Source organism: Polypterus senegalus, chromosome 8 (assembly GCF_016835505.1).
Source record: "Polypterus senegalus isolate Bchr_013 chromosome 8, ASM1683550v1, whole genome shotgun sequence".
Lineage (NCBI taxonomy): Eukaryota > Metazoa > Chordata > Cladistia > Polypteriformes > Polypteridae > Polypterus > Polypterus senegalus.
The window spans coordinates 57,182,493-57,206,068 of NC_053161.1; the positions used below are offsets into that span (position 1 = coordinate 57,182,493).

At 37.8% G+C, this 23,576-nt stretch overlaps 1 protein-coding gene across 3 annotated transcripts in view; it reads left to right on the forward strand.

Moving 5' to 3' along the window:
• The first annotated feature begins 6,957 nt into the window (after nucleotides 1-6,957).
• Nucleotides 6,958-23,576, forward strand: part of lrrk2 (leucine-rich repeat kinase 2) — a 247,705-nt gene continuing 231,086 nt past the window's right edge. For 2 of the 3 annotated variants that reach the window (XM_039761109.1, XM_039761110.1), the window contains exons 1-6: nucleotides 6,958-7,677; nucleotides 7,749-7,834; nucleotides 8,122-8,213; nucleotides 8,818-8,906; nucleotides 9,227-9,361; nucleotides 17,582-17,716. In XM_039761109.1, the coding sequence (XP_039617043.1) occupies nucleotides 7,530-7,677; nucleotides 7,749-7,834; nucleotides 8,122-8,213; nucleotides 8,818-8,906; nucleotides 9,227-9,361; nucleotides 17,582-17,716 (685 nt within the window). In that variant the 5' untranslated portion in view covers nucleotides 6,958-7,529. The remainder of the gene's footprint in view (nucleotides 7,678-7,748; nucleotides 7,835-8,121; nucleotides 8,214-8,817; nucleotides 8,907-9,226; nucleotides 9,362-17,581; nucleotides 17,717-23,576) is intronic. The other variant, XM_039761111.1, reaches the window with a different exon arrangement.

Consider the following 23,576-nt stretch of genomic DNA (forward strand, 5'->3'; position numbering starts at 1 on the left):
AAGGTGTACACAACAACATATTTTTAATGTATTTAAATCATGTCTAATGTAGGGCTTATTATAGAGACACTTATTGTGGACACACTTTTTAGGTAATTCCACACTTACTCCATAGACAGCAACACCCTTTTTTCTTTCTACTCACAAAACTACCAGGCATATCAAGGACAAACATTCAGGTGCACATTAAAACTTAGTTTACTGTAAGCCTACATATGTACAGTAGGTATATAGGACACAGAATTAACTAAGTATGATTAGCTTTATTCCCACTACTTTTATTTTCTAGGATTCATCAATCTACTGATTAAGTTTTATAACTCACTTGTGCCATTTGCTGAATAACAACCTGAAGTCAGACCATTAAATTTCTCCAGATTAAATGTGAAACAACTCACAGTCAGATTCTGCTCCATATGTGAGACCAATGCTGACCTTATAATACTTTAGAATGGCCTTGGGTACTCTACTGTCACTGATATGTTATAGCTTGTAAAATCAAGTAGATGACAAGTCATGACCTGAAATTTAATCCTCTGTCTGTTCTTTGTGTGAAAACTCACTTTGTTTGATTTTGTTTTGTTAAGTTTATTTTCACATGTCCATGGTTCCATGAAATTCTTACTTACTGTACATGTCTCCTCAAAACATGTATATATACAGTGCATCCGGAAAGTATTCACAGTGCATCACTTTTTCCACATTTTTTTATGTTATAGCCTTATTCCAAAATGGATTAAATTCATTTTTTTCCTCAGAATTCTACATACAACACCCCATAATGACGTGAAAAAAGTTTACTTGAGATTTTTGCAAATTTTTTAAAAATAAAAAAACTGAGAAATCACATGTACATAAGTATTCACATCCTTTGCTCAATACTTTGTCGATGCACCTTTGGCAGCAATTACAGCCTCAAGTCTTTTTGAATATGATGCCACAAGCTTGGCACACCTATCCTTGGCCTGTTTCTCCCATTCCTCTTTGCAGCACCTCTCACGCTCCATCAGGTTGGATGGGAAGCGTCGGTGCACAGCCATTTTAAGATCTCTACAGAGATGTTCAATCGGATTCAAGCCTGGGCTCTGGCTGGGCCACTCAAGGATATTCACAGAGTTGTCCTGAAGCCACTCCTTTGATATCTTGGCTGTGTGCTCAGGGTCGTTGTCCTGCTGAAAGATGAACCGTTGCCCCAGTATGAGGTCAAGAGCGCTCTGGAGCAGGTTTTCATCCAAAATGTCTCTGTACATTGATTCAATCATCTTTCCCTTTATCCTGACTAGTCAATCATCTTTCCCTTTATCCTGACTAGTCTCCCAGTACCTACCACTGAAAAACATCACCACAGCATGATGCTGCCACCACCATGCTTCACTGTAGGGATATTATTGGCCTGGTGATGAGCGGTGCCTGGTTTCCTCCAAACGTGACGCCTGGCATTCACACCAAATAGTTCAATCTTTGTCTCATCAGACCAGAGAATTTTGTTTCTCATGGTCTGAGAGTCCTTCAGGTGCCTTTTGGCAAACTCCAGGCAGGCTGCCTTGTGCCTTTTACTAAGGAGTGGCTTCCGTCTGGCCACTCTACCATACAGGCCTGATTGGTGGATTGTTGCAGAGATGGTTGTCCTTCTGGAAGGTTCTCCTCTCTCCACAGAGGACCTCTGGAGCACTGACAGAGTGACCATCGGGTTCTAGGTCACCTCCCTGATTAAGGCCCTTCTCCCTCGATCGCTCAGTTTAGATGGCTGGCCAGCTCTAGAAAGAGTCCTGGTGGTTTTGAACTTCTTCCACTTACGGATGATGGAGGCCACTGTCCTCATTGGGACCTTCAAAGCAGCAGAATTTTTTCTGTAACCTTCCCCAGATTTGTGCCTTGAGACAATCCTGTCTCGGAGGTCTACAGACAATTCCTTTGACTTCTTGCTTGGTTTGTGCTCTGACATGAACTGTCAACTCTGGGACCTTATATAGACAGGTGTGTGCCTTTCCAAATCATGTCCAATCAACTGAATTTACCACAGGTGGACTCCAATTAAGCTACAGAAACCTCAAGGATGATCAGGGGAAACAGGATGCACCTGAGGTCAATTTTGAGCTTCATGGCAAAGGCTGTGAATACTTATGTACATGTGCTTTCTCAGTTTTTTTATTTTTAATAAATTTGCAAAAACCTCAAGTAAACCTTTTTCACGTTGTCATTATGGGGTGTTGTGTGTAGAATTCTGAGGAAAAAACTGAATTTAATCAATTTTGGAATAAGGCTGTAACATAACAAAATGTGGAAAAAGTGATGCGCTGTGAATACTTTCTGGATGCACTGTATATAGTAGATGCCCCGAAGAATAACTGGGTGTCCCGCCAAGGATGAAACTGAATTGTTTACCCGGCCAAGATGCCATAACGAAAGGATGGAATAAGTAGGGACAATGCCCAGCTGGAATGCTTTATGATTCCCGTCCTGAGTGGAATGTCTGAAAAGACGTCAGGACCCAGCAGGAGAGCAATTCATTCCCCACCATTCTAGGTAGCAGTGTCCCTCATATAGGGTCCCAATCTGTATACCCACAGAGCTGCATGGGAGTTGGAGTCCGGAAGTATAGCCCAGTAGTGTTCCCTTGGGGACGGTAGAGGGTACTGGCAGGGGAGAATCTCCCTGGCTTTCTTGTAGCCTGGAAGTGTTTCCAACTGTTCACTTAATGTTACGGGAAGTACTCCTGGGTTCACCTGAAAAGGAGCGTACTTCCATAGTTCTTGTATTCAAAGTCAGAAAGAAGTGGGCAACATTCAACTGGAGGAAAGATGGATGAAGATTCATTTAATTATCATGGTTGTAATTATATTTGTGGCTTATTATTGGGAAGACTGTAAAGAGGTGCTTGGGATATATACAGGACTGGAAAAAAGTAGGTGTATAGTTGTAAGTACGTGAACACAGAGATTAGCACTTATGAGTCTTTTTCCATATGAACAACTGTAAACCTACTTTTGCCTACCATATATATATAATATATGTGTATATACAGTATATATAAATATATATATATATATATATATATATAGTAACGTGTAATATAGCATATATAAATATATATATATAGTAACGTGTAAGTCACTGTCCTGCACCTGAGAGAAGACGCTGAGTCCAAAGACTTCAAGAAAACCAGCTTTATTCCAATCAAAACAGGGAGCTACCACTTCAATACACACAGACACAGCAATCAAGCAGGGATGGGGCCAGGTCAGTGGTCAGGTTATACTGTTCCCTGCATCACCCATCGGGTGACAGACATGTTACGTGGGGAGGCTGTGAACTTGCAGTTGCCTTGGTGACAGACAAGCAACCCTTGACAAATGTGTCAATCGCGTTTCAGCGTGCAGCAACATTGGTAAAGGTTTCAAAAGAGCTCAAAAATCTCACCCCCCCACCCCCCTTATCTTTGGTCACATCAGTGTGGACAAAACAACTGCCTAAGCCAAGTTCAGCCAGACGTGAGAGAACATCAGCATTGCTGTGCGCAAGAATGGGACGGTGGCAGACATCAAAAGCAAATGGCTACAAGCTAATAAACCACCAAGTTTAGCTAGTGTCCTTGACACTACTGGTAGCATGAGGTGGTTCTGGCAGGCGATTCCAGTTGCAGAAGTAATCCAGCTCCTCTAGGATGGCACATCTCTATGTGCCATCACAAGAAGATTTCCTATGTCTCGCAGCACAGTCTCAAGACCAAGGAGGAGATACCAGAAGATGGGTCATTACATGAGGAGAGCTGGAGGACGTGCAGGCCAGTCAATGGCATTAATGCCATAGTCATCCAAGAACTGCCTGCACCCTCTGGCAACATTAGGTCAGGCTTTGTCTTGCATCAGGAGTAACCCTAGGGCCACTGCACCAGTGTAACTCAAAATTCAAAACTAAAGAAGAATCAGTCAGGAAGGATAAGGAGAAAGCAATTGTCTGTGGCCAACACTTGCAAAACCATTCCCTTTTTGGGTGTTGTCTTGCTGTTCCCTTTCCAGTGCAGCTGTTGTCACTTTCATTTGCACCAAAGCAATTCACAATAACTTATGCTTCCTAACCAGACAGATTGATAACCCTCATGCTTAATTGACTTAGTGTTCTCTTAATTTTTTGAGCAGTATATATCGTGTGAATGCCATAATGGATGGATTGGGGATGCTCTATTAAAACTGATTCTTCCCCAGCACCCTAGCACGAGTGGTAGCTGTGTTTCCCTGGCTTGGTCTTGCCCACTTGGACACCTGCAGTGTTGCCTGGGACATGTAATGCAGAAGGGCAACCCTGTCAAGGTCCTTGGGTGCTGCCGGGTGCACTGTGGGGAGCTGACTTCCTGTTTTCTGCAGTTTCCTTTTGACTTGGAAGTGCTTTCCTCATGGCACTGGAAGTACTCCGAGGTCTGACTCAAGAGGACCATTCTGCCTCACCTTGGGGAGTCAGAATTGGTAGGCAGAGGATGAATCTCAGTGGGAGGAGTCACGGGAGAGAGAAAGAAGTTTAAATCATCTGTGATGGTTATACTTTGGCTGTGGTTAAATAAAAATATGAGGTGATCTCAAAGTATCAATAAGAAATTCTTATGAACACAATATGCATGCAAAATTGCAAGACGTTCTACTCAGGAGTTTTGGAGTGATGCATTTTTTGCCTCACCTCCATTACAACCACTATTCCTGATTATATTTTGTGAAATGCTGTATAGCCTGTATTTTATGTTTGAACAACAGCAACCCACATGCAAATTTCTGTGATAACTGGTTGGCATCTATATATATATATATATATATATATATATATATATATATATATATATATATATATATATATATATTTCTTATGATTAACTGTTTGACAACTTTATGACTTTATAGTTTTGAGTGCAAATGGGCCTGTATCATTTGCTAGAAGGGAGAAGTAAAATAATGAATTGTGTAGGATGGGTGGGGTTTTTAATAATATTGTTTGCCTTTTTGTAGGACGGTGAATGTTATATATTTCCTGGACAGAAGACAGCTGACTGCTGGTAATATTCTGAGACACCTTTATTTACCATTCTTCAGCTAAGGAGGTGTTGTACCAGTGGGTGACACAGCAAGTGATGATGGACAAAACTGTTTACCTACAGAAATTTGTGAAGTGAAATACAACAAAGCAAACTAACCTCAGACATCTGAGAAACCAGAGGAGCTGGTGGCCCTTATTTTGTACAATGCCCTACTTGTGTTTCGTGAATATACAAGTGTCACCCTTCTTACAGTTCTTTTTCGTAATAGATAAACGTCTGGAAGCAGGGGAGCTGGCCTTATTCCAAATTGTGTGTAAAGGCAGCATGGTTCTTGCTCCTTATGTGTAGGATGGTTTTAGCCCATGTCAGCAAACATATCACATGACTGTGGTGAAAGTACTGTTTTTTTGAGTATCATTTTTAAAAGTACTTTTTACATGTTTTTGTATTGTGCAGAATAGAAGTACACCTGCTCTAAGCAATAAAAAAATGTGCCAGTATTTATGTCAAAGTTCAACATTAGAAATTTCAGTAAGTTATGAGAAAAGAGGGATGCTAATATGAAAAATATTGGAGAAGAATAAACAAAAAGCAAGAAAAATAATTACCACTAGGGAAACTTAATTCATATTTTGTATGCATATCCCTATATGTAATTAATTTAACAGTAAGTCCTTGTCTAGCATTCTACATTACTTGGTAGCATATTCTGTGTGTATAGAAAAACTTCCAAATGTTTGTGAGAAATTTAACCTTAATGAGTTTCTAACTGTGTTCCCATGTTGTTGATGAACTTATTTTTAAATATCAGTTTTGATCCACTGTATTAATTCCCTTCATAATTTTAAATGCTTCAATCTTGTATCCTCCTAATCTTCTGTTGCTTAAATTGAAAAGGTTCAGCTCTTTTAATCTTTCTTCATAATTCATCCCCTGTAGCCCTGGAATCAGCCTAGTCGCTCTTCTCTGTACCTTTTCTAGTGCTGCTATGTCCTTTTTGTAGCCTGGAGACCAAAACTGCACACAGTACTCAAGATGAGGCCTCACCAGTGCATTATAAAGCTTGAGCATAACCTCCTTGGACCTGTACTCCACATATCGTGTTATATATCCTAACATTCTGTTAGCCTTCTTAATGGCTTCTGAACACTGTCGGAAAGTCAGTAACTTAGCATCCACCACAACACCGAAATCCATCTCATAAGGTCTACTCTCGATTTTCAGTCTTCCCATTGTGTATTCAAACCTGACACCTTTAATTCCTTTGTGTAATACTTTACATTTACTGACATTAAATTTCATCTACCACAAATCTGCCCAAGCCTGTATGCTGACCAAGTCCCTCTGTAATGATCCATTGGATTCAAGATTATCTGCCAATCCACCTACCTTGGTTATCATCTGCAAACTAAACCAACTTGTTAAATATATTCCTATTCAAATCGTTTATATATATACAAAACAGCAGTGGCCCTAGCCCTGACCATTGTTCTAACATCAGTCAATTCTGAAAAAGTTTCTCACACCATAATCCTCTGCTTCCTGTGTCCAAGCCAATTTTGCATGCATCTAATAACACCACCCTGAACTCACAATTTAGTTTGATGCCAAAACTATCATGTGGCACCATATACAACAAAAGCAGTCAGACTGGTTACAGACATCCTAGATGTATCTTTTTATTTACAACTGCTTTCTAGCAAGAATTAGTCTGTAATAAATGTAAACTCACTGCATTCCTGTAAATGATTCATCTAAAATATGGGAAAACATTACATGGTCATGTCAACAGCTGAAAAATACAGCAAACTGAACGGACTGTAAGACGAATACGGTGCAAGTTTTACAATACAATCACTAAACTTACTCACGATAGAAAAGTGCATCGCTGCTATATGGGAATACAAATTTAGCTAGACATACCGCAGGGCTGACTATAAGCCTGTTTAATAGACACAACTCAGTTGGAACTCCAGCAACACATTATTAAGACGGGTCAGTAACTGTCAACAGAACTAAACGGAAGGGGGTATTTTACAGTGCGCTGCGTCGCAGGGAGAGCCCACAGTTCCGCCTCGCGATACAGCGCTATCTGCACTGCATCTAGCCGGCCACTCTTTTACATTCCAGCAACATTTTTCTTATACTGCCGTAAAGCAGTGCGCTTATAATCATACTGATCGATTTTTTGGCCGGAACAGATTGAAATCGCTTCGTTGAACCGAAACAGGATCCATCGTTCGTGCTTCTGCTTAACCGGTGAAGGAAAAACATTCCCTTAACCACCGCGTCGCCGCCTTTCCTCGTGTGCAGCACTCCGGGAGGACTACCACCAGAGCTGCACTCAGTCATATGATCGACAATTATAGCATGGGAGTGATCAAATAAGCAATACGTTGTTACGGAAAGAACTCAGGTTAAAGAAAAGGCTGTGGGAAATGAATAAATCAGTAATTTCTACGCCAGTTTAAAACTGACAGGCATTGTTTCCTGTCGACACAATCATATGAAGAGGATGGCTTGTAAGGATAATCGAGAGGAACAGTTAAAAAAGCTCATCGTAAGACTTAAAAACACACAGGAAGATAAACCGATAGAAACTCTCATTCAGATCCTTGAAGACTTGCTTTTTCTCACTTTTGCCGAGGACCGTGGTAAGTTGTGCAGATGGAGGAGAGATTAGTGCTATGCGGGTGAACTTATTTTCCCTTTTTGTTTCAAACAGTTGAAGAACATTTTGCAGACAAACAACTCCACGATCCTCTATCAACAGTGCTGAAGACCTTCATCGATAATGCGGGAGTTCAACAGGTAAATAGCAGCTAATGCACGCAGGATGTTTTCCCTCTTGGCTATCTGGGAGAATTCTTGGTTTAATTTTCCTTCTGTTCATTTTTGTATGCGTCAAGTGTTATCATTTATGCACAGATGTACTTCGGTTGTTCAGCGGAATGTTGCATTTGAAATATTGTTGGTTCCAAAAGAGGTAAAAAGGTTACTGCTTTAGTTTAAGTGGATGTATCAATGCAATGTTTCATTTGACAACGTCCCAACCTCCTCCTCTTTCAGTTTAAGATTATTGTTTGTTACTTTTTCAGGTTGGATGGTCTTTACTTTGCAGACTGATTGAAATTTGTCCATCAACTCTTGACAAATTGAGTGCCTCAAAGAATGTATCCAGTATACACATGTAAGTAAAATCCAAGTTACGTTTGCATTCATGTTTTTCAAGAAATGCGTTACTATGTGTGCTTAGTCAGTACAGCCCTTCCAATATGTTTCTGCAGACGGACCTGTTGCAGTTTAAATGATTTGTTCATTGTCATATTGAATGTCTATAACAGCTCAAGCTTCAGAGAACTTTGATAATATTTTAGCATCTTTTGGTCAGCTTAGTTTCAAATATGCAATTTCCTTTAACACACCTTATATTCGAATTTACAAGTTAAAAACTTTGTTTAAAAAGAATTTATGTACCTTCCTTAATCCTCCATCAACACTCACAATAGTTTAATATTCCACCACTAGACTGCCTTTGGCAATTCCAGGAAAAGAAACCTCACTATCAAAATCTCAGGCAAGGAGTGGAATTTGATCATTTTATAATATTCATTCTTCTTAAATATGTACAAAACATCAGTAATTCAGATAAAATTAATACACAAATTGTCAAAATAAAATAATCCAAAATATATCTGAAATTACTATAATAGCAATAGCAATATCAATATCCTCGTTTTTTGTGAGTCAATTGCAATATCAGCAAAACAAAAATGTACATTTTTTTCTTACAGGCAGATTCTCAGGATATTAGCTGTGCACAGTGGCCATGTTAAACTGATGATGATTGGCCTAAGAGCGTTATCTCTTCTTCTGTATTCAGGTTTGATTTATACAGTATTCAGTAATTAAGATATTTTGGTAAAATATTTGCATTTTGTATTTGTAGCTATGTGCCTTAGTTATACTGGATAAATAATAATATCTTGCTCTTTAACAACCTATGTGTGCAGTTTAAGTGGTTGTCATATAAGTAATGATTTGTAAGGTGTAAAAATTAATTTCTCTGCAATATCATTTCAGTTTAACTTTAAGGAATGTTTAATTAAACAGAAGGATAACATTCATTTTGTCTGTAGGATTTGTGCCTTCTAGGAGAAAGATTCATCACTTGTATCTTGAACAGATTTTTGCTTTCCCCAGATGCTATTGTTTTACTGACTTTAGATGATGAGGTGGATGTTTTCTATCTGATTGTGAGTGCAATGAACACTTTCTGCTTCAATGAAGAAGTTCAGTTATATGGATGTAAGTCTTTGCAGCTTCTTTTAGAAAGAGGTTAGTATATATTTAAACATGTCTGTCTTTCTTTGTTTATATTTGGTTTTGTTTGCAAAATATAATTTAAAATCAGAGAATTTCTAGCATTTGTCTTTTCAGTATACTATGGAGTCATATTGTTGAATGCCAAGTTAAAACATATACCTAATATGATCATATTTGTGATAAAAAATTATGGTCTGTAAACACACATTTTTAGAATGTAGTTTATTTCAAATGTACACCATTTGTCATATGTAAACTAACATACTATTACTAGGCATATTTAGATCTTCAACTGATATTTTTCAATAATGGTCTGAAAATGAACACATTTTGTACACTTTTTATGATAGAATGGTTGCTGCAAGAACAACATTTGATTGTACCAGTATTTTTTTTTGAAATTGGGTCTTAGGGACAGGTGGTATGTTTGATTGTATAATTAGGGTTTCCAGGTAAGTTACATAAAGGTAAAAAAGGCAGGGTTTGACTCTCCCTTACTAGGTTTTCAAGACCTCTTTTGGAATCTGAAATATGTTGTCAAATGAGCAATTATTCTATACCGTACTAGGGGGCTTACACCCTGCTTGCTTTGCTTGCCAACCCCAATGGCCTGCACTACATGCCAGCCACTTCGCGTCTCTGCTGCTCGCGTTGTGAAGAGGGGGGATGAATGCACCCCAAGGAGATGCAGTCATTTCTTCGAAGCAAATTTTTTTTTTTTTCCATCTTTGCTCGATCAACTGCAGGTTTGCTGCTGCTGTGGTGCCGCATGATCGCTTCAAACATTTAAAAGCCTGTACAGCATCTACTCATCTACTCTTTGTCTTTTATTTCTGGCCCCGGGCGTGGTTAAATCTTTTGGCATTAAGTGTTGTCTCACGAGACGCAAGTTCTTGATATTTTAGTTTATAATTTAAAAATGGAATTAGAATCTGAAAATCTAACAACATCACATTAAAGTTTGATAAATTCTGAAAAGAATGGTACCAAACATATATATGTAGGTTTTAAAATAAGGCCATTTAAAACATGACATAAAATCGCTGCACTTTGAGGGTTAGGATTTTTTTTTTTTTTTGAGTTTTTATTAATTTTATTACAATAATTCCATACAAATCAATCAATTTTTACAAAAAGTATAATTGAAAACAAGTTGACCCCCACCCCTGAGAGAGAGAGAGCAAGGCCAACAGAGTAAAATATAAACATACCTAAATTGAAAGTTTGATAAGCCAATAGAGATGAATGGAGAAGAAAAAGAAATACAGAAGTAATTGCTTCCTCTGTGCTTTAAGAGCTTATTTTAAAATATTACTGATTAGATCCTGCCATGTTTTGAAAAAAAATCTGTATAGATCCTCTAACTGAGTATTTGATTTTTTCCAATTTCAAATAGTATAAAACAGGGTTAGGATTTTATATAAATAGAGTAGATATATGGGTTAATTTTACTTTTCTGTTCCATTTTAATAGCTGAAAGTAACCTTTTATATCTATCTATACTGTTAGTTCATGCTAACCTGAACCAACTGACTGGCTGGAATACCTATAAATGTGTTATTCTCACTGGTCTAAGGATTATTAATGGTGCAAGGGAAGTATCATTGTGTTTTAATTTCAAGACCTTTAAGGAAATACTCCTTTATCTAAGGTCTCTTTTCATAGACACGGTATATGGTAGTCCTATATTATCTAGTGATTATTATTTAACAGATTTATGTTTGAGTTTCTTACAGTATCATTTACTTTTGATAGAGCAATTTAATCTAGATGCAACATTGTTGTAGTGTTAACCTGCAATTGTACTGACAAGGCAAAGGACAGTCAAATGCAATTAAGTAGTGACCAGAGTTCATTTAATTGGATGGAATAATGCTTAAATTGTGATAATTAACATCTAATTTATAATTGTTAGTGGAAACAGACCTTTAACAATATGAGAAAATCATACTGTGTTCAATATGGATAAGCTAAGGGTACCATATTAAAATATTTAAATCATCCACTAACACTACATGATCACATTTAATATCTAGGCTTGGTAAAAGCCAATACATTTAGTTATAAATAGTGAATGTGGCCTAGACCATTTATTAGTAATTAAATACTACAGTTTTGCTTGATTCTTTATTAATATGAGCTCATCAAAAAAGTCAGTTATTTTAGAAATAATATGCATCAAACTATTCCAAAGTCACATACTTAATCAATATTTTTACATTTTGAAGGAAGATAAAACCATCTGGTTCAGCCTCAACTCTAGAATACTGTATCATTAAGTCATGTTTCAGTAAGTAAATGTAAATAAATCGATCTGACTGTATAATTAGTATATGTTACTAAAATCAGTTTTATTTCCAAGTAAACAAGAGTTTAGCCAAAAACATTTTTTATATATTTTTATGCACCTTTTAATGTGAACAAATGTTACAACAACATTTATTTATATAGCACATTTTCATACAAATAATGTAGCTCAGAGTGCTTTACAGGATGAAGAAAGAGATAAAAAGCAAAATTGAAAATACAATTGGGAAATACTAATTAACCTATAATAAAAGTAAGGCCTGATGGCCAGGGAGGTCAGAAATATACTCATACTAGACATTAAGCCTGTTACAATAACGGGGCTAAAACAGTAGTGCATAAACATTAGTAGGAACAGTCTATATTAAATGGCAAGGACCTTGACCTCATTCTGTTTCTTGTGTTAATTTTTTTTTGTCAAAAATATTTTTGCAAGAAGCCTTAAGTAAAATAATAATAAAAATAGAAACGTATGACAATACAGTAAGTATAATTAATATTGCCTTTGTGTAAACCTTTGCAACAATCTGTAATACACAATATCTGAAGAAGATATTTAGGAAAAATTTTCTGTTTTTTTACCTCATGAAATGCTTCTATACAATTTCATTATAGACAACATTTCTTGTAAATATTCTGTCTGAGTTTGGCAAGAGTTTGCCTTGTTCAGGACCATCTACAACGTTGACAACAACATCTGGATAACTTCTAACTCTTGATAATGCAACATATAACTGACCGTGGCTGAATACTGGTTCTGGCAAGTAAATGCCAACTTTTTGTAAGGTTTGCTCTTCTGAGTCTCTCTCTTTTAGCGTTTTTCTGACGCTCATTTTCTTTTTCTTCAATCGATCTATTTGTTCGTATTTTATATTATTTTGTCTTTCAGCCTCTCTTTTGTTGATGTTTACTTGTTGAGCTGACCGTTCTTCCAGGAGATGCTACTTATATAGGATTTGATTGTCTGTGTCTTTTGTCCTACTTGATGTGTCCTTTTTTTTTGGGTGGCATGTTGTTAGTAGATATGTCCGTAATATTTTCTCTTACAGTAATACTGGCTTGTATGTGGCTGTAATATGCGTGAGTGTATTGTGTGCCTTTAAATTTCTCTCGCAGGATTGCTGGTTTGTATTTCCGTAAAATGCCTGTAATTTGCTCTGACAGTAATACTAGCTTTGATGTCCGTAATATGACTTTAATTTTCTGTCACAACAGTGGGCAATCAGAGTGTCCCCAGCAACTGATGTAATGTGTGGAGTGCAGTTGATAATCGTGACTGTGTCGTCTCCCCAGCAAGTACTGTGCAGTTCCCCAGCAAGTATTTTAATCTGTGCTGGCGTGTAGCTGATTATTGTATATGTGGTGTCTCCCCAACAACGAATTTTATGTGCGCAGCTGCGACATCCTAATCAGCACTCTCCCAGCAATTATGTCTTTCATTTATTTATCATGCGCTGCCGCAGCAAGGCCATTCAGTGTGTGCCCAGCTTTCAGTGTGTGTGCGACCAAGGTGCCGTGCACATGGGTGGTGCACGGTGCGATGTGCGTTGCGGCCCTGCACATGCGCACTTCACCAGAAGACACACACACGGACACCTGGACGCACACAGGGCTTTTATTAAAAAGGATACGCACCCATAGTGGGAGAACACATTTTCTCTAGATATAATTACAATGTCATTTGGTTGTCAATCCGTTAGTTCCTTTATATAAATCTATTAGCTGCTAATTATGAACAGCAAGTATAACAAAAATCAGCCCACAATTTAAAGCTACATCCTTAATGGTACTGTGATCAGTCAATTCTTCTAATTCTGCAGCCATGTTTTGGAATAGGATAATGTAAGATTCCCCTCTGGTTAGAAAGAAGGCCATTTTTTTGCAAACTCTAAACCTTTTAAAAATTGCTCCAATTGTTCGTAAAGGATGCATTTTTATTTAAATTAAGCTTTGGTACACACATATGTGAATCTTTATTACTGTAAATTGCTCTAAACCAGTATCATGAGTGCTAACATGCACAAACAAGGCTGATACTTCATTTTTGTAAGAAAGCTTGGCATCCTGAAAGCATCTTACTGACCTGACTACAATTTTACCTGGAGAGAATATTAGATAAATCATACAATTGTTGAGTTATATAAACAAACAATCAATCAAATCTTCAACTTGCCTAATAATTTCCTAATATGGTCTTTCCAAACACAACTTTTCCATCAACTGAAATTTAACTAAACATTTTTTAAGTAAAGTCATCTTTACTGTCATTAAGGCTGCATATATACCAAGACACAAAATATCTAAATGTGCCTCATCAGATAGAGGATGAGGTGAACAGGCATCCAGTTCTGAATTTGTCTTAATTTGATGACAGTTTGTGCAAATATCAGCAAAGTTTAAGGACAATGGGTCTTACAAATAAGTTAGAGGAGTGAACTGCTAGTCAGATGGTAGTATGATAAGACAAACATGCGTAGTGCATGAGGACAGATATGGTTCTGCTCTCCAAGCCTATATAACTATATACATACCTTAATTTGGCTGGTGGCTCCTAATTCTTGTCCACTTGACTCTGTTATTGCCTCTTCTCACTTATTGGCTTGACTAGAGTGACCTTTCATTTTGCTGCTGCTATCAGTCTGTTTTGTTTGGCGTATTTTTGCACTCCTGGTCAGTGTTTATTCAGTACATTCACACAACACAATTTATAGTTTTCTGTCCTACTGTGACATTTCTGCCTGAGAGCATAGTTAGCTCACCAAAAGTTTTTCTTGGGACAAAATGCAACATGCCTTGGTCCATTGCGCACCATGCTTTTGTTGTTGAAGCGTTATTCAAAGACAAGAGTCCATTATCACTGCGCAATGTGTCTTCCGAATGCACTTCAGCATTCCTTCTAATAGTAATGTTCCAAATTGGAAAACAATTCTTCAGTGGGTGGCTAAATTTAGTCAGATGGGTACAACATTGAACAGAAAATCTCCAGACCGCCCTTGGACTATAATATCGCCGGAAAACATCCAAGCTGTAAGGGGATCAATTTTGCAGTCTCCTAGATGTTCAATATGCAAACATACTTCTGCCTTAGGCATTTCCAACATGTTTTCTTTGAGGAGGATTTTGCATGAGGACCTTAATTTCAATCCATACAAAGTTTTTGGTAGTGAAAGAACTCACTAAGAGAGCTGTTCAGAGTTGTACACAAACATTCTGCAAACTGTTCATCAAGATGCCATCATCATGTGCAGTGGCGAGGCACATTTCCATTTGAATGGTCGCGCAAATAAGCAAAACGTTCGCTATTGTGCTGAAACCAATCCTCGTGAGCTTCATCAGAGACCCCTGCACAGTCAGCGTGTTACATTTTGGTGCGGCGTTGCAGAATTTGGCATTGTAGGCCCTTACTTTTTTGAGGAGGGGGGAGCAATGGTCACCATCACTTCAGAATGTGTGTGTGCGTCTGTCTCTCTGTCGTGCTGCCTGTGTGTGTGTGTATCGCTCGCTCTCTCTCTCTCTCTCTCTCGCTCGCAGGCAGGCAGTCAATTATGTGGGAGGCGTGCCGATTTCTGCAGTAGGTGCACTTATGAATATGCTAAGCACAGTCCTTCACCCGCGAATATTTACCTTATATCGACAGGCACTCAATTATGTGGGAGGCGTGATGACGTGGGACGCAACTCCGCCTCACACGGCGACCGACCTCCAGGCTATGGCCATATACAATATAGGGATGAAAGTAGGTTCCAGTTATGACCGTTAAGTGTAGAATTTCTAAATGAAACCTGCCTAACTTTTGTAAGTAAGCCGTAAGGAATGAGCCTGCCAAATTTCAGCCTTCTACCTTCACGGGAAGTTGGAGAATTAGTGATGAGTGAGTGAGTCAGTCAGTCAGTGAGGGCTTTGCCTTTTATTAGTATAGATAACATAACAGTAACGGCGGACTGAACGATAACGTGCAGTGAATACACTTACAGTTTTCATACTCTTTCTGTGTACGTTTAGCATTCGTTTGCTCAGAGGTTGATGCACTTGCTGCTTCGTGAGCAGCTCGTTTTCTCCACTCTAGTGGCCCACTTCTTCTCTTCTTACGTCGACATCTTTTCGCATTAAAACTGATTAAGTCAGTTTTTGTATTGCAATTACTTAGTACATTTTTCTTAATTTTTCACTTAACCTGGCACTTAAGTGTTCAATCTCCCTCAAGAATGATTTAAGATATGAAGAAGTGGAAGGAAGTGACGGTGAAAGTGGTAGTGATGAGAACGACGCCTGTACCTATGCTCCACACGTCCTCCCTGTAGTCTGCTCCTGAGAGTTGATTCTACAATAAAATAAAATAAAAATAAAAAGAGTAATAAAAATAATCACCTTGATAGCGGACAGTTGAGGTCACGTAAGATATGTGTACCAAATTTCAGGTCAATTGGTTTGCGAGCCACAGATGATTTAAAATCCTGGACAGACAAACGGACAGCCATGGTAGCATATTATATAAGTAAAATTAATTTAGTTGTTGCTTCATTTTTCACCATTTACCTCTGTCTTTAATCCAGTTAGTGCTGTACTTCTGACTTAAATGCCAAAGTTTTAAATATTGGGGGAAAAAAAGGATAATGTCTGTTTTGTAGAAATGAATGTATTGGTCTCTTTGAGGCTATAATCAGGTGATTTTGTTCTTAATTTGTGATCAGATGATATTTTTTCCAAATCCTGTATTAAAATGTGTGGTACTTGTCTGAATATATGGTGTGCAATGGTAAAATGTTTTTCTAACTTTATTATGATCATTGGTTTTTTGATTTTTTTTAACTCTACATCTATTGTTATGCTTACCTCATTGATGTTAGTTAATGATTTTTGCTGTTCAAAAATATAGCATAAATTATATTGATTCTTAAATGATGAAAGCATTTGCTCTTCCGTAGTCCTTCAGTATTGATTTCTATAATACTGTTAGGGAAGAACAGCACCCAGGTTCACATGTGACAGATAGGTTGAGCACTGACACAGACAACTGTTTGTATCAGTGAAGATCATCATAATCTTTACAGGGATCCTGGTGAAACTATGTACAAGTCTTTAATACACCTGCCAAAATGATGTGACTGGTTGGGCAGAAGAACAGAGATACCCAGGCATTCAGTGCAACTGGTGTGATTTAAAAGAAGTGCAGCACACATGCAGATTCATTATGTGGTGTGTCCTTTTCTTCAGATGTTTGTTAGAGCCTTTATTTAATGCCCTTTTGGGTCATGCTGGGTGAGGAATGGAGTTTGACAGTTATGTCAAAGCACATAGAAATCTTAATACTTAATAACAATAATCATAAGCATAGGCATTTCCTCAGAGAGTGCTAAGCAGTACATACATTTCGTCATTAAAAGGTTGACTTAATATAGCAAACACAACATAAATGAGAAACATTGATCATACAATTTTCATAACTTTGCTTAAAAATCTTATTAAAGGTTTTCCTTCATACTTAACATTTATGAAATATTTTTCCTTTTATTAGAAAAAGGCTGTTTTTATGCTAACTTTAGCTTAAGCATAATAAACTTCTTGCTTTCTGTCAATTTTTAATTTATTTTGCTGTTCTCTAATATCTCAAATCAAAAGTAACAAAAACGACATTTTATGTTACAGATCATAGTTCATTTTAATTAGGATATACTTTTCACACTGCAGTGGCCAGGAATAATAATAACTAATGAGTATACCAAATGTGAGTACTGAGTAATGTGATCAGTTGTGAATAGCAGCAACACAACATGCGTCATGAGGAAGTGTATTCTCCCCTCCCTTTCTTTTTTTCAGCACACTCTTATTCAGTTTGTTCTTTTCTGATTTTTTTTTTACAACTATAATTTATTTTTATTGAATACTTTATAAATAAATAACTCTTTTTGATGTTTTTACATACAGTTGCAGATGAGCATTTAATTGAATTTGTTGAAACGGGGGATCATATGGCAATTCTGAATACTATAAAACAGTTCCAAAATAATGAAGACACTGTGCTGCAAGCATTGAAAGCCTTACTTCCTCTGGCTGGTCCAAGTAAGTTGCTGCCAAAAATTTACATTATATCAAATTGGAATTATTTGATGTTCTATCGTTTATGGATTAAAAGAATACTGCATCCTGGAGAAGTGTATTGTGTACACAGGTGCAGATGTTTGTAGAGTGGATAGAGTTAAAACAAAAAAAATCTTTTTCATGAAAATGAGACTGGATTGGATAGGTTGTAAATTAAATGTGATCTTATTGATAGTCCTGTATGTGGTTTAGTACAGGTATTGTCTTTAATGTCTAGGAATATATGCATCTAACCACCAATTATAGCTAAATGGAGCTTACAATTACATTAAGAAACAAATGCTATGTTACAAGTTCTTTGGTTAAATCTTTGACAAAAGATACAGCTACATACAAAAAGAAAATGATTATGAAGTATGTAACAGTCCTTTTTATTTATCTCTTTAAAAAGAAAATAATTATGAAACATGTATCAATCCTTTTATCTCTTTTGTTTTATTCAAGATATATTAAAAAGTAAACTAAAATTATGACATGATATATATAAGATTTATATTTCACATTTTATTATAGCATAACTTTCCTAGGGTATGTCATTTTATTAAAATACACCTGCGATTAAGTACCATATACATCCTCTCCTGAGTGAGACCTGTAACCTTTTAGTTGTATTTACTTTTGTATAGTAAAGAGGCTGTGAAAAGTACAATGTGATAGAGAGGGTCAGTATAGCCCCCAGCTCTAGGCAGTTTAACATGGTGCAGGACCAGTGGTGCATCTGCCAATTCTGGTATTCTATGGTGAATGCCAATCGAGCTGCATGCTGCTGGGCAGCCTCTAGCAGGCATACGGCAACGTCACCGTATTCAGACCCATTGATTGGATAGAAGCCGATATGAGGAACTCTCCGAGGCCACTGAATGCACCGCGAAAAGATCATCACGTGCACTACGGCCAACTCCATGGCAGGATTGTGGACAATATTATTTGCCAGGCACAGACCAGATTTCAAGACCCCGAAAACCTGATGTTTGTCACGCTCCTCGAGCCCCAGAAGTTTTGGGAATACAAGAGAAATTTCACGCATGCTGCCTTCTCCACTTTAATACAAGAACTACGGAGCGCTTTTTGATCTGTCTCGGCTAAAAACAGCACTGACTGTAATGTATGCCATGGATGATTTTGCAGGAAAATCCCCCACTGATCTCCTTGACTTCCTTCATCAGAAAAATCTGAATGAGAGCATGGGGCAGCTCCAGACCCTTTCATTTCTGTCACGTGCTCAGGGTGAACCTGCTCTCATCTGTAAAAAGCACAGGGCACCAGTGGTGCATCTGCCAATTCTGGTATTCTATGGTGAATGCCAATCGAGCTGCATGCTGCTGGGCAGTGAGCTCAGGGCCCATTAGAGGACATGGGGGCCTTGGGTCACCCTCATGAAGTCTTTCTGGTTGTTTGGTCAGAGACATTCACACCAGTGGCCTGCTGGAGGTCATTTTGTAGGGCTCTGGCAGTGCTCATCCTGTTCCTCCTTGCCCAAAGGAGCAGATTCTGGTCCTGCTGATGGGTTATGGACCTTCTATGGCCCTCTCCAGCTCTCCTAGAGTAACTGCTTGTCTCCTAGAAACGCCTCCATGTCCTTGTGACTGTGCAGGGAGACACAGCAAACCTTCTGGCAATGACACGTATTGATGTGCCATCCTGGAGAAGTTGGACTACCTGTGCAACCTCTGTAGGGTCCAGGTATCACCTCATGGTACCAGTAGTGACACTGACTGTAGCCAAATGCAAAACTAGTGAAGAAACAGTCAGAAAAGATGAGGAAGGAAAATGTCAGTGGCCTCCACCTGTTAAACCATTCCTGTTTTGGGGGTCATCTCATTGTTGCCCCTCTAGTGCATCTGTTGTTAATTTCATTAACACCACAGCAGCTGAAACTGATTAACAACCCCTCTGCTACTTAACTGACCAGATTAATATCCCATAAGTTTCATTGACTTTATGCTATACTCTGATTAAAAAGTGTTCCTTTAATTCTTTTGAGCAGTATATATATATATATATATATATATATATATACCAGCAAAATACCCGCGCTTCGCGCTACTGTGTGACAATATGCCAATGATTATTTGTTAAGGATCTCTTTGTATACCATGTTGTCAGTTCGGCCCTCCTGTTGTAACATGACCAAGCTGTGCGCTGAGCTTACTCTTGAGCATGTAACTTACAGTTGGCCATGTGAACAGTAATCTTGTTTTAAATCTCACAGCTTGGATTGCTGCTGTCATAATCGGTTTGAGTTTCATGGTTTGTTTCAATTACGACAGTATTTGCAGGATTTGTTGTGTTGAAGTGACATTTGGCATCTGTCAAGCGTTGTAAGCACACAACCGGTTTCATCGATAAAATCACATCCAGCTTTTGAGAGTTTAAACATTCATAAACATCAAAGTGTCCACTGCTGAAATCGTCACCTGTGAATCTAAGATGTTTAAGAGGCATTGGCGGTTGTCGAAAGGTGTAAAATATTTGGCCATTTCGGTACACTTGAAAGTGACAACCGAACAATTCACCGGCAGCCATCAACTGACATGCAGAACCATAGGTGAAGGGCTTAAGCGTTTCACTCTTCTAGTGCTCCTGTGTAGTATAATTATCTCCTGGACCATCATCAGTCCACACCTTGAACCTGTCCCAGTCATTCAAAACATAAGACAGAATGTTCCTCCGGATATCAAGAGTGAGCCTGATATGGCCGTGCAATATGTAACAAAGAGAATGGAAAAGGTAGGTGGTATCTCCAGGCATGGAAACCACTCGGTAAGTGACAGTTCTTTGATCGATAGAATTTCTTGAAGATGGGCCCATAAGTAACAAAGACTGTTGAAAAGTTCAATATGGCGGCCGACAGTGGCATCATACCACCGAAATAAGTACGTACATTGGTTTCGGTTAGCGCAGGGAAGCCGCCTACCAAATTTCGTGAAGATGGGGCCATAAATAAGAAAGTTCAACATGGCGGACGTTGTTGACCGTTATGACCGTTACGTGTAGAATTTCGAAATGAAACGTGGTTAACTTTTGTAAGTAAGCTCTAAGGAATGAGCCTGCCACATTTCAGCCTTCTACCTACATGGGAAGCTGGAGAATTAGTGATGAGTGAGTGAGTGAGTGAATGAGTCAGTCAGTGAGGGCTTTGCCTTTTATTAGTATACAGTGAACCCTTGTTTATCACGGTTAATCCGTTCCAGACTCTACCGTGATAAATGAATTTTCGCGAAGTAGGATTCTTTATTTATAAATCGAATATTTTCGCAGTTAAAGTATAGAAAACCTGTTTATGACCTTCTAAATAAGTTTTTTAACATTATTAGAGCCCTCTAGACATTAAATAACACCCTTTAGTCACCATTACACTCGTATTACCCAATATATTAGACAAAATAAGAGAAAATAAGACATATTGGACATTACAAATATCATATTGCTAGGCACACTCGCCTTTTAAGGCGACCGACTTTTATCCTCAATTTTTGTGTGCTCTATGTGTACATCAGGCATGTAAGTGTAGGGAATGAGAACATCAAAGTGCCCATTCATAACATCTCCCGAAAACTTAAGTTTTTTTTTATCCCCTCAAGTGCCTGTCCAAAGTCGTACAATGTCAGCCCGAATCTGTACCGCTAAAGACAGAGTTTCATGCACTAAATAAGCTATAGATGAGAATAAGCAAGCACCATCTCCCCTGAAATTTACTATGCGGTGAGGCATTTGTACTCCATCAACATTAATTATTTCCAGAGACATAATTTTGTCTATTTTTCCAGCGCATCGCGCAGAAAAGCAAGGGAACGATGAGAGCACCAGAACTCTGCTCACATCGTGTCACTTCGTACCTCAAGCCACAAGTAGTAAGTCTGTAATAAGCGGAATACCGCTACACTTTGCACTCACGAGACGGAAGGACAATCACGAATGCTTTTATATAATAGATTATTGTACTGTACATTTAATTGAACACAAACACACACAGTTCTTACACACAACCACTAACCTATGAAGGCACGACCTCAGCAGGAGAGTCTTCAGAGGTGGTGCAGTATCTTCAGCAGGTGCGTTGTTGTCTTCTTCCGCTGAAGGAGTACTAGGAGTAGGCAGTGGGTGTCTGGGTGCGCGGCTGAAGAACATCTTGATAGGCAGTTGCTGGTGTTGTCTGTTCATATGCGTGAGGAGGCTTTTGTAGGGTATTGCCATCTTTAATCATATCCAAGAGTTTCACCTTCTCCTGGATAGTAAGCATCTTCCTCCGGCGCTTAGTTTTATTGTCAGAGGGCTTAGAAAAAGCAGCACGTTTAGGAGCCATCGTAGGGCTTAGATAAAAGTTCTCAGAAAGCGCATGCGTAGTGACGTAAGTGTGTATGAGAAAAAAATCGCGATAGAGTGAAGCCGCGAAAGTCGAAGCGTGATATAGCGAGGGATCACTGTGTATATACAGTATATATATATATATATATGACAACAACACTCAACACTCACAACAGTGACAAAACAATTACATTGACCATTAGGTTACGTTATTTTCAAAATGTTTCCTTTTCTTTTCATTGCTTCTTTAACACACTACTCCGCCATGTAAGCGCTGGTATTTTTTATACTATATAAAAGAAAAAAGGCAACTTTCCTTTCTTTACACCTTTTTCCTTTTATCCCAAACCAAAGCCTTTCTCTCTTAACACTGCAGAGGACACAAAACTAATTTTCTTTAAATGCCGGTAAGGCACATTACCAGAGGCACAAATTTGAATGTTCACATAGAAAATGTAATTTCAATGTACCTGTACTTCTTAAAACGTTAATGTTTTACTGTTTAATAACTTATAGACTATAATTTATTTTTCCCTTGCACTCAGTGACCAAACCTATACACACACATATAGACACATACAAACATACACACAAGTATATGTATGTGTATATATACACACACACACACACACACACACACACACACACACACACACATACATACATACATACACACACACATGTATATAATTTGTGTGTGTGTATGTATGTATTGTGTGTATATATGATGTAGATAGGTATGTATGTGAGTGTGTGTATATGTAGATATGTATATAGATATGTAGATATGAAGATATATATATATATTTATGTGTATATATATATATATATGTATATATATGTATATATATATATATATGTATGTATGTGTGTGTGTGTGTGTGTGTGTGTGTGTATATATATATGACAGCAGCAATCCAAGCTGTGAGAAAACAGTAAAAGGAGGCGTGTCAGACGTCAGAGTACATTTTCTGATGCAGCTACCAAAACAACTTTGTGACGCTGCCAAATACACAAAACAATTACTTTGACAATCATGTTACATTATTTTTAAAATGTTTCCTTTTCTTTCTCTTTCCTTCTTTAACACACTACTTCTTCCGCCGCTGGGTATATATATATATATATATAGATAGATAGAGAAATATATATATAGATAGATATGAGAACAACACTCATATCAATGACAAAACAATTACATTATCAACCATGTTACGTTAGTTTTAAAATTTTTCCTTTTCTTTTTGTACCTTCTTTAACACACTACTTCTCCATGTAAGCCTGGTATTCTGCTATATATATATAGATAGATAGAGATATATATAGATAGAGATATATATATAGATAGATAGATAGATAGAGATATATATACATAGATAGATATGAGAACAACATAGATAGATAGATAGATAGATAGATAGATATGAGAACAACACTCATATCAATGACAAAACAATTACATTAACAATCATGTTACGTTATTTTGAAATTTTTCCTTTTCTTTTCGTACCTT